A 12,704-nucleotide genomic window follows, 5' to 3' on the forward strand; every position below is an offset into this window, starting at 1 on the left:
CTGTCCCAAGGACATTGAACAATAGAACGTTATATTTGCAGTCAGACCTGTGGGCGTCTCCTCGCCGCTAGCTGAAAACCGAAAGCGCCGCCCTTCGAATTCCTCATTTGCAACATCACGTCGAAAAGGCATCTGTGGCCGCTTGAAATCACAAATTAATCCATCTAGTGCGGCTGTGTGTGAAAATGGCAACTGCCTTCACTCACAAATGGGACGCCCCGCCCGTCGGTGAACCTCGGTACAGTGTTGCATGAGGGTCCACCGTTACTCGAGTACTACGTTCCACTGACCCTTCACAAGTCTGTTCGCGACTGCAAAGATAGTATGTGAAACAATGGGACCATAGCCGAATGAACATATCAACCAATGTTACACTGCCATCGGGTACAAATACATGATTGTAATAGCAAGATGCCATTCGTCGAATTGCAGCGTTGTGTGCGGGACGTGCTCGCCCAAAGGGGAGAGCAGCTTGCACAGGTGGAATGAATCACCACAGGTGGAGGCCATACAGCCTGAAAACACATAAATTGCACACCCAGTCTCCTCCCACAACCACACCCACTCCGAAATGCTACCGCATGACTAGCTATGTTGGCCCTGGGGGACCTGATAGCACTGCAAGTACTCCAACTTCAAGAAGAAGACGAACACCAACTACAACCGGCCACACGGAGGAGACACAGGAGGAGGAGGAGGGCAAGGCAGGGCCAGCAAGGGCCGCCAGCACAGCCACTACCACCACGCAGGCAGCCCGCAATCCCACGCCTCCGAGCACATCCGTTCAACCTCACTGATGAGCAGATCCACACCCTCTACCGTTTGGACCGGGACACCATAACCGCCATTGTGGACATGACACAGGCTGACCTTGTCAGCATGATAGATAGCCCAACCGCCATCCCACCCCTACTGAAGGTGGTGTCTGTACTCCACTTCCTGGCCACAGGCACCTACCAGCACACAGTCGGACAGTTGCATGGCATATCACAGCCACTGTTCTCACGGACACTATTGCAAGTGCTCGATGCCCTCCTGCAGCACGCAGACGACTACATCTCTCTACCACACTCGGAGCAGGAAATTACCAACACAAAAGTGGGATTCCATGCACTTGCCGGCATACCGGGTTGCATTGGTGCCATCGACTGCACCCATGTGGAATTGTTCGTCCCACATGCCATGGAGGCCCAGTACCGCAACCGAAAACAATTTCATTCTCTGAATGTACAAATGGTGTGTGACTCCAACAGGATCATTACACATTGTTGTGCCCGATTCCCTGGATCAACCCATGATTCTATGGTCTTGAGGAACTCTACAATACCACGCTACATGGAGCGACACGCAGGGAACAGATCCTGGCTACTCGGTGAGTCTCATTTCATGCATGATGATGTGGGGTATGTGATGCGGCAATGACCTGGCAGGAAGGGGGGGGGGGTGCGTACGTAGCAATGGCATTCCTCAAAATTCCTTTATTGTCCACATACAGGTGATGCCGGGTATCCACTGAAGAGATGGCTCCTCACACCAGTCCGGAACCCACGGGACCAGCATGAGGAGGACTACAACCATGCCCACTCACGTACCCGTGTAGTCATAGAACAGGCATTCGGCCTACTGAAGACTCGTTTCCGCTGCCTCAGCAGGTCTGGCGGGGCACTCCTGTACCGCCATGTGAAGGTTGCAAAGATGGTCATGGCATGTGTCATGCTCCACAACATGTGCGTACGTAGAAATGTGCCCATGCCCCCTGACGCAGAACTGCAAGCACCTGAAGATGGTCATGATGAGGGTGGGGATGTGGCAGCACCTCAAGGAGTCTGCGAGGCACAGGAGGGCCGTGACATTCGTCAGCATCTCATAGATGCATGCTTCTAGCACTCACGCCTGGTGGCTGATACATGGACACGGGACTCGTGGCACTGTGTGTGTCTGGAACATGCACAATATGGACTGTACGCCTATAATGGCCTCGTACACAAAGATCAATGTCCACACATCTCATTGGATGATCGTGCATTGTTTATGGCATATGTGATATCATGTTAAACACCCTATCGACCCGCCACCCAAGTGAGCCCAACACACCCCCTCCACCCTCCTACCTCCCCCCCGAACACCAGTGTCCAAAGATGCTCATTGTCAGTGGGCAGTCGCTATTGCAAGCCCCCTCTCTGGGTATCAGGGGCACCCCTGCCTGTGGAGCGCAGGTTCCTCCCAGATCTACGTTGGGGGCTGCCCTGGACGGAACTTGCAACGGATGATGTCTCTGCCTGCTCACGTCCATGCATGTCCCTAAGGGTTTGTGAGAGCTCAGTGAGCACACGGCGCACTGCGGCAAGTTCGGCACATACGTCTTTGGACGTCGCATGCAGTTCCCCCCTCAGGCTCTCGGTGCTTCTCTCCATTTGTACTCTCAGGCTCTCGGTGCTTCTCTCCATTTCTACTCTCAGGCTCTCGGTGCTACTCTCCATTTCTGCCCTTAGTGTCTCTGTACTTCTCTCCATTTCTGCCCTAAGTGTCTCAGTTGATGTTTCTATGTCTGCCTTAGTGCCCCCACATTCATCGGCATGGTCCTTGAGGAGCGTGGCCAGTTGCTGCTGTTGCACGATTACCTGGTCGAGGGACTGTTGCCTCTGCTGGGCCATGGCCATTTGCGGTGGTGTCACAGAGTGGCTGATCACCTCATGTTGCCTTGCCACAGGGCTTGTGGGGGATGGCCAGTCGTCGTCTTGTGGGTGCCCCTGCGTGGTATCCTCATGGTGTACGGGATGGAACAGACAGGGGGATTGAGACAGGTCATGGATAGATCTAACTTCGACATCCCCGTTTTCTGTGTCGGAGCATGCTGCCATTAATGCAGTGTCACCTATGGTGCTGCTGCCACCAGAAGCAGTGCCTACTGTGGCATCCATTGGGGGGACCTGTGGTGGTGCTGTTGTGGGCATGCTGGCTGCTGGGGTGCCTGTTGGAGTTCCCTCCTGTGTGCTGCCACTTGATTTGTGCTGCTTCCGTGTCTTGATGCGTGCAGCTGAGGTGGAGGGTCTTTGGCCGTTGGTCTTGGCCCTCTTTGCAGGTGTGCTAGTAGGGGTGTCCTGGAGCTCGTCGTTTGGATCGGACCCTGTGGTGGAGTAAAGGAGGGCGAGCGTTATTAATGGGTCTGTGGGAATTGGAATGGCAATGTATCACATGCATTGGGGTGGTACCTGAGGGTGATTTGGGTCGGGGCCTTGGAGGTGGTTTCATTTGTGTGTGGAGTGAGGGTGCAGTTGTTTTGCAGCCTGCAGTTAGGGTGTGCCTGCTGCACGTGTAGAGGGTGTTTTTAGGATTTTTAATTATTTATGTATTTGATGTGAGTTTTAAAGTGTGCTATCAGGCCTATGTATGTGGACGTTCTCCTGGACATGTGTTACTGTTGCACTATGTGGACACGTGGTACTTCACATGATTGGACATTGTGGTTTTGGCATTGTTTTATTTGGGACACCTACCTGATTCTTCGGATGTCTGCACTCCTTTCTCCATCCCTCCGACTCCCTCTATGCTCTCCATTCCAATGGTGGAGGCACAGATTTCTTCCCAGGGGGTCAACTTGATGGGTGATTCCGATCCTCCCCCGGTAGCTGTGGCAATGTTGCGGTTGGCAGAAAGTATGCTACGGACGCGTATCCGCAGGTCGTCCCATCGCTTTCTGCATTGCTGTGGGTTGCGGGGTGCGGTCCCCACCGCACTTACCCGCTGTGCCACCAGGGCCCATATGGCCTTCTTGTTCGCAAGTGCCGTCCTGGTCATTTGCGTGGAGAAGACAGCGGCAGCATTCTCCTGGAGGGTCTCTGTGAGCACGGTGAGTTCCTCACGGGAGAAGTGGACCTGCCGCTTGCGGTCGCACGCTTTCTTCGCTACTTTTCCCATTTTTCTTGGTTTCACTAGGGTGGATGACGGGTTGGGATGTGTCTCAGGGTAGTATTTTTAATGGTTGTGTGGAATTTGTGGTTTTATAGGTGTACGGCGTGATGTTTCCCGTTCCGGGACCATGCTTTTACTTCCGTTTCCGTATATTTCCGGTCACCGTACTTTCCGGTTGGCGCTCACTGCGGTGTCCGCTAAGATGGGTGGCGGTATTGCACCTAGGGCGCCGTACGGCGGCGGTGTGGGCCGTTTTGGGGTCATTTCCGCCATCGCGGACTTTGCACTTCCGCCATGGCGTGGTGCTCGTGCCCGATGGGTCGGAATGAGCCGCACTTTGCTCCGTCGTGCAATGGCGGAAACGCTATTTACGCTATGGCGGTCTGGTCGGTTGATTTCCGCCAGGGTCGTAATGAGGGCCGCTGTGTTTAGCATTGTCCAAGCTCATCTTAATTATTTGCCAAATGGTTATTCTTTGGCTGTGGCTGTTGCTTGACTTTGACTCAGCTTTTCATGATTACCGATTTGTGAGTCAGAGGCAATTGTTTCACGTGTTCCCCAGGATTACTGTGTGTTTTTAAATAATGTGTTCAATTTTGTTTTGTGGCCATTGTTTTAGGTGTGGATATTTCAAAAGATTTCTGTACTTTCGAGTGGCTAAGATGTTATAATTATAAATGGAACGCCTTAATAATCAAAGTGAGCCGATTGTGTAATATTGATACTATGTTATATTTCTGAACTGTTCTTGTGGAGGAGTGTTTATATTTAGAAATGTTGATGCAAATATACACCCGCAGTGATTTTTGCAAAAATAATGACAATATGAACAGAAGATCTAATCATTGATTGGTATTCAAAAATGTGGATTCTAAAGAATATTTCTCTGTAATTCTAAACTCTCTCCTTCCCAACTGGTTGAGGAATTACATGCACCACAGGTAAACCAGAAAATGATCTAATTTCAGATGAGTGCTGTATGGGGCTCAACATGCAGCGTTTATGAGCTGGCTCGCGTCCACAGATAGGACATCACCAACCACAGCTCCTTGTTCCTGTTGTCTTTTCCCACAATAGGCAGATTTGGAAAAGTATCTTCAACTTATTGATTCCTTTTTTGACGTGTCCTTTTGGTAACTCCCAGAGGAATACAAGAATGCATTTGTTTCCAACACTGCCTTCGTGCATGTTGTTGGCAACCAATTTCCACAAATGTACTTGTCGCCAGCAGACACTCTTCCATGGTTGGCCCACACAGAGTCTGCGTGACGCTTTTCAGTAATCTCCACTGGTGACATCCTGCTAACTTTGTTCTGGGTTGGTACCACATTCTCTGAAACATGCCCAGTCATGCACGTGAGCATGCCGCATGATTTTGTAGTGGTTCCAAGTTGTCTGATACAGGTAAGGGAAATGTGGTACTGTGCCTAGTATCGAAACCATTTCAGCCTACCGCTGCCATTTTGAAGGCCGACGTACACATTCTGTGGCCCTCAACCCTCTGATTAAGAGAAAGTCTTTCTAGGAACATAAACGGGCAAGTAGCTCCTGGAGGTAAGTTCTTGGTTTCTGGAGCAGAGATCCTAATGAAAAGAGCAAAACGACACCTCCAATGCTTCTTTTCAGAACTTTGTCTACCACCGAAGCTCCATCAAGCAACGTAATTGTAAACAAATGCATGCAGAACAGAGCTACTACAGTTCCCTCAAGGCGTACTCATTTGACAGGACAATGGAATTACAAAATTATCCAAACAACTGAAGAGATTCCTTTCTTTAACTATGAGTGATTCTTTTTTTTTCTATTCTCGCAGGAAGTGCCATAAAGTGCATATATGTTTCAAGGCAACCCATTTATCAAGTGCTTCTTCACAATAAATTACTGTGATCTGGGCATGCTGAAATCGTTGCCTAACGTAGCAGAGAGCCTGCTCTGCCGAATTACCTGTTAACTACTGACAGTCGCAGAGGTACAACAGAAGGCCGTCGATGATAAAGGGCTCACCTACTCCTCCTACTCTTGTAGGATTGTGCAGAGAGAGGGACAGAATTCTCAATTTTGTGTCCTCCACACAATGTTTAAAGTCTTTGGGCAATTAAGCATTCTCTATTTTCTACTTCAGGTTACCCCCAGTTCCATCTCCAAATCTTGTTGACAAGGTTTTGCCACCTCAGTCAATTCAAACACAACATGATACAGTACCAGGTGGGAAATGCTCCGATATCAATTATAATTATGATGCCTCTAATTTCCACCCAACAAGGCTTTTCAATTTTGTACATGAAAATGGTCTCCAGGTCTTCAATAGTCTTACACCTGAAAGCGCTCCACCAGAATGCCTTTCCTCTAGATTTGCCGCCCCAAGCCAGATATAATTATTCTGGGCAAATCTTTGGCTTTCTAGAAGATACATCACACTGGCTGTCACATTTCCAAATATTTAGGTCTGAAATACAAAGCCCTGAAGATGAACCACACTTGTAATGCAAGGTAATCTTTACAGTCAATCTGCGATGGTAACTGCAGCTGTGGTAAAGCATGATGGGCCAGCTTCTGTTTTCTTCTGTATTGAGTAAGGAGATTAAAGCCTTATGGGAAATAAACCTATCAGAACCGTTCCTTACACCAGTTACCCACCGGACCAGTTCAGCCCTCTAAAAATACGAAAAGTGGAACAGCGTTGATACGTTTGCTGATTTCCTCCCTGTTGAAGCTGTGGAATAGTTTCCCTTTTGCTTTTCAGGCAATAAGGATATGACTGATGGGACTTCGCAATCTGTTAATTCACTTGTAGATATAGAGTGACAAGAGACCTGCTTTGTTAGATAAACATTGATGGCTAGACCAAGGGGGAAAAAAGTAAGGTTGAAAGGTATTAACCAGTAATAAAAAAGTAACTCTCCACATCAATTCGATACATACACACAGCACACCATTTGTAACTTGGCAAGAGTTAAATACCATTAGTCAATGGCTAGTTGCGAGTACAAATGTTGCACCTTGGATAGACTGTATTGTCACCTGTTGCTGAAAGAATGTAGAACAGGTTTGATTATGATCCAAGTCCCCAAGAAATTTCAGTATTTCCTCTTCTTCAGTAAAAACATCTTACAAGCCACTGCATACTTTGTAAGTTTTTAAAGTCAGGAACGCTACTGAGGACAATTCACAACCCAAATGCGAAGACAATCATCTAACTCATAAAGGACTCCTTGAGCAACATCTGAGGAGTCAGAGAAATCGCTTGACCATGCTCTAGGACCATTTATCCCTGGCCAGTTGGAGCATCTAATTTTTCTATCATCCATGGACAAACATAATTCTGAGGACTCTTAGATCTTAATTTTTATATTATCACTCTGTTCCTTAGAGTGGAATCATTTTACATGGTGGCTCTGGCTCTGATCTGGCGGCAGCATGACAGGAGACTGGATGTGTCCATTGAATCTCCATGATGAGCTTTTTCCATAGTCTTGCTCTAGAAGGGCACTGGACGTTTCTTAGATTTGCCATACAAGGTGTTGATTACTTATTCTGGTGACTGCTATTCCATGTTGACGCAGTTCCAAGAGGGTTTACAACAGCTCTCTCAATGGTAGCAGCCTCTTTTTGTCAGGGGAGATTTTATCTTTCCCCTAAATGGGCTGATTTGCTGTATTGAGCTTCATCTGCAGATCAAGACATCCATATTCATTAAACTGGTAGCAACACTATAGGACATTAAGGGGTTTCTAGCAGCCAATCAGAAGCAATACTTTTAACTATGCAAAGGAATAAGTAAATTGAGACAATCCCAACTGTACACACTGGAACGTTGTCAGGAAATAGTGACATCCGTTTGGATTGCTCGTACACATTTTAATAACGGATATTAAGCATTATGGCCCAGTGTTTTCTTTTTATACCTCTGGCAAGGTAGAAAATTATACAATCTCAATGACACTTGTCACAAAACTGGGAACTTGATTATTCCCGAGCAAGTGGAATTCTCCATCCAGGGGTTGTTTCTGGTGAGCAGTTTACATTTCATGGCCATCTTCATCAGATTACAGTAAAAATGCATTTTTCGCAATATGGTCTGAAAGCTCATTGTCCGAACCTGGGATTTACTCCTCTGGTAGCGTCCATCATATACATTTCCTCATGTTTAACTGATTTCCCCGCATTGAAACCTTTCCCTTTTCAGTTGCAGGGAATGGTGCCTAAAGTCGTCACAGAAAATACTATTGTACGGTTTTACTTGAACAAATACTAAGGTACTCTGTCCCGTCCTCCCGGGAGCCTGCACCATATACCACAAACAAACTATGCTTAGACATTCACTGTCTAAAATGATCTTTATCCACTGGGGTCAATCAAAAGGAAACCTATTCGCAACATTTCCGAATGCTCATCTTCAATTTGCATCATGTTTGCGTGTGGAATGCATTTCTCTGGGTGATATGCTCTTTCTGAATCTCTCTCTCTCTCTCTCTCTCTCTCTCTCTCTCTCTCTCTCTCTCTCTCTCTCTCTCTCTCTCTCTCTCATATATATATATATATATATATATATATATAATAGGTTGGTTCTGGGTTCCTTGGTGCCCAAATATTTTGATCCTATGGCTTCACATGATCTTCACCTTCTGTCTTGGAATAATGTTGGTCAGACGAATTAGTGAGGTTCAGGCTCATCCAGAGACTAGGAATAAGATGTCTTGGAATTGTGCCACCATTTATATAGAAGGTGTTGTCGGATGTTTCTCCTTAACCAAGACATTTGTCTTGCATTTCTTAAACCTAGACCTCCTCCTGCTTCTTTCCCTGAAGATGTTTGCTATTGTCTTGATGTGCAAGAAATCCTAAATTGTATCTTAATCGTACAACACTATTATGAACCACAGTTCAATTTTTTTGATAACTCATGGTGGGCTTTCCCAGGCAAGAATGCATATAAGGTGCCCTAAGCCAGGTGCATAAGTTTCCTGTATTTCATGATTCAAGGAGCTGAAGGTATTGCCTTACCCCAGAGGCTGTGCACACATTTGACACTGAGCAAATGCATAATTTTTAGATTTCCAGAGACATTTCCAATCTTGTAAATTTGTATGGCACCCACGTGGGCCACTTCTCATGCTGCCTGAAAAAATGATTCTTTGGCGGTCTCTTCCATGAGACATTTTGGCAATGGTTGCTGGCAATACTTTTGCCGGAACTCTTTTGCCATATGTTTCTCGCCTCTTCTTACTCACTGTACTCCCTTCCCCATGTGCCTCCTCACGCTTCCGTTCCTTTCAGCTCTTGGCCCCCCTTCATTGGAATTCCTTACCTCTCTCAATCTGCTCCATCTCCACCTACTCCTCCTTCCGCACCTCCTTGAAAGCCCTTCTCCACTCCCCCCTTCCCTACTATCTCTCCTATCTCCTTTCCACCCTCCTTTCCTCTTCCTTCTCACTCCCCCGGAATATTGTCTTGCTGGTTTGTTTCATGATTGTAAATATGCTTCTTTCATTATTGTACCTTGTTATATTGTAAAGCGGTTTGGATTAAAGCGCTATATAATCCTAATAAACATAAACATATGTTGTCACCGTCCCCCAGGACCTCAAGGTTGTATAATCTGGTTTCTGTCTAGTTGGAAAGGACAAAGAGTAGAATGATAGAGTAAAGGTCAATTACCTTCATGGTGATTCCGATAATCCTAGTTCTTGCACTGCCTCTGTGAGAAACCAGAGGGTGCCTCATCCGCTAGTCCCCAGGGCTTGCTCTCTCAGGTGGCCAGGGCCTGGCCATCGCCTTTGGATCCAGACCCTGGGGGTGGACCAGTGCGGTAGGATCACCTGGGTGAGGGGTCTTCGGGAAGTGGGAGTGGGACACCTGATAGCGAGACGCGGTATCCCACCCATAACACCTTTACTCCATCCTACCAGGTAGGATACCTGGTAACTGTAAACCTACTCCACCCCCCTTTCCCTACACAAATAGTTTCACACAGACAGCCTCCTGTGGGAGAAAACGGACTCATACCTGAGCTTTATACCTGATATGTCCCACTACTATGGCCAGGAAAAGCAGGCAATTACTGTTAACAACTCGCACCTGACTTCCATTAAGCTTCCCCACATAGATAAAAGGCGGAGCACGAGAGCACACTCTGAGCGAGGCAAAGCACACAAAGGAACAGTGTTTTCCAGACGGCAGCTAAATGGGGGGAGAAAGGCGGCAAACCGAGTAGGGAGAACAAGGAGGGAGATACCCTTGACCTTTCCGGCAAGAAACCGTTACTTTACAGAAAACCTCAGATTAAAAGGCATAAGGCCAGGAAACCAGACTGAAGAATCCTGCCTTGTGTGTTGGAGATACCTGGGGCCCACGTGCATGACTGGCCGAGTTGGGATGGAGCAACAGCTGCTGTGGTACCGTCCTTGGCTCGAGGACCAAAGCAGCGCCAGAGAAATCAACACAGCTGGTGAGTCGGGGAGACCGATGCAAGACCGGTCTGTGTTGAAGTCAAGGTTGCCAGCGACAACATTGTGTGATGAAAGACGCTCAATTGCTGATGAATGTTTGAGAAGGTACAAGACAATGTAACAGAGTGATCCGGCACCGCGGTTGTGCTCAATCGAAGGTCTCTTTTGTGATGTACCCAGCGAAGAAGTGGTAGAAACAAAAGCAGTAAAATGAAACTTATGGATGAAGTGAATCGAAGTGGTCCTGCAATGGTTTAAGAAAAATCCATTGCACATTCGAAAGTCTTCGAATTTTGATAACAAAAAGAAAGCAAAGAAAGTGAGATTATACAGTCCAAGCCCGATCGAGGGAGACCAATTGTGAACTTAAGTTTAAGGGGGTCCGAGCCCAACTGAGGGAGACCCATGGTGAACAATAAACCAGAGAACTTGTGAATGTGAAAATCCTGATGAGAAGGTAACTTTGGTACTTTTTTGTTATGCCAGACACTCTGCAATAAGAAACTTTTATTGGGAAAGAGACTTTGGCGCAGAAGGCCCAGATACCTATGTTTTGAACTGCATCCTCGTGGCAGAGAATCCAGAGTTTCTGTGAAGCTCGAGTGAGCCACCTTGTCCCGTGCTGAAAACATGGGGAAGGAAAGCAAACTGCTCAACTATCCTGACATATTGTTTCCTGAAAACGTTTCTTTTGCATACATAGTTTTCCCACACCATTTGTATTTAGAAGTAAGGATTGGCAATAGGTTTATTAGTATAAGCCCTTTTATTTTGACAGAGACTCCACTAGGCCTGCATTATTATTACTTGATGGTCATAGCTTGCTCCCATCCTTAGATTTAGGGTTAGATGGGCGTTCAACCCATTGAAGTTCAATAAACACCCTTGAACTGTGATCACTTGTCTGTCTTCACTGTTTGATACCATGCCTTTCTTACACCTCCTATACAACACCCACCATTCAACCATATGAGCATATGCATATTCCTGTGTATATAAGGTTATAATAATAAAAAGATGGTTCCAGGAGTTATGGATGGTAACATCCTATATATAAGGGTATGTCAAGAGCATCAAGGGACATTGGGCCCCATTGAAAGGTCTTCAAGCAACCGCAAATGCCCAACCGGTTTTGAAGAAAGGAAAGCAAAAACCATGAAGGTAACGTTTCCTTTTGTTTTATAGGCAGCAGTAACGGAGGTGCAGTTTGGACCCATGAAACTTCACCAAGATCAACTTCAGGTAAGGATCACTATGGGAAATAAATGTATTTGTTTATCTAAGACCAGGGTGCTATTCCAAACATAAATGTCTTACCAAGTAGGCAGTAACCTAGAACAGAGGCCGTCCTCGAGAAAGGTGCCATTAACATAATGCATTGTATTTAATGATGTGTATAGTGTGGTGAAAGGGCAAAAATAGAAACATAAACCAGGTACAAGGACTGCAGGACATCGCAAAAATGTTTACCATTGGGAGACTGAGGCCAGTCTTCTTATATATACAAATTGAGTAGAGTAGTCTGTGGGCAGAATGCAGGAGAGGTGAGCTGGATGGTTAGTTTGCTTTGGTGAGTTTGGGGACCTCCTTGCATTGCTAGCAGGTGGTGTTTCAGCCTTGTTTTGAAGCGTTCTGCTAAAAGGATAGCTTTGATGGCTGGTGAGAGCATTCCAGTGGAGTCGGGTAAGTAGGGAAAATTAAAGCGGGTTGAGGCATGGTGGAGAGGAGGAACTGATAGGTTGTGAAGAGTCGAGAAGTGGAGAGTTCAAGAGGGAGAGGACACTGAGATGCGTTCTGTGAGGTAGTGGTTGGCAAAACCATGAATAGATTTATAGATGAGTAGCAGGAATTTGAAAATCGATTTTTGCTTTGAAAGCCATCCAGGGTGGTGACAGTAGCTAGAGGTGAGGGAGGATCTGGGTATGTTAAAAAGGGTGTGTTTGACAAGGTTGACAGTTTTATTGTGAGGAGCAAAATAGCAGAGTGATAGATCAAAAAGTGGGCTCACACAGTAGTTCAGTTTGCTGAACACAAGATTAGATGTAAATGTTTCCAGTTGAGTGGTGCGTGAAGTGTGGGCAGATTTCTTTATTGATTAGTTGTTTGAAACTGGCGGCGCTAGTAGTGGTCATGAAGAACCACTAGGGTTTCAGGTCCCTGTCAATGAGATCCCCAAGGTTGCGAGACCAGACTAAGGGGATGAGGAGGTCAGCAGGGGGGCGGTGGTGAGAGATGGGAAAGGAGAGAGTGGGATACGCATGGAGAAAAGAGGTCTTCCATCTTTGAAGAGTATACCATGAGACAGTGTAGAGCCATCCAGTGGCCGGATGGTGGTTGATTATG

At 46.6% G+C, this 12,704-nt stretch overlaps 1 protein-coding gene across 2 annotated transcripts in view; it reads left to right on the forward strand.

The window, feature by feature from the left end:
• PDE8A (phosphodiesterase 8A) overlaps window positions 1-12,704 on the forward strand; it is a 1,868,130-nt gene that overhangs the window by 722,849 nt on the left and 1,132,577 nt on the right. For both annotated transcript variants that reach the window (XM_069624978.1, XM_069624977.1), the window contains exon 2: window positions 11,547-11,603. In XM_069624978.1, the coding sequence (XP_069481079.1) occupies window positions 11,547-11,603 (57 nt within the window). The remainder of the gene's footprint in view (window positions 1-11,546; window positions 11,604-12,704) is intronic.

This window comes from Ambystoma mexicanum, chromosome 11 (genome assembly GCF_040938575.1).
Source record: "Ambystoma mexicanum isolate Mex_15411 chromosome 11, UKY_AmexF1_1, whole genome shotgun sequence".
NCBI lineage: Eukaryota > Metazoa > Chordata > Amphibia > Caudata > Ambystomatidae > Ambystoma > Ambystoma mexicanum.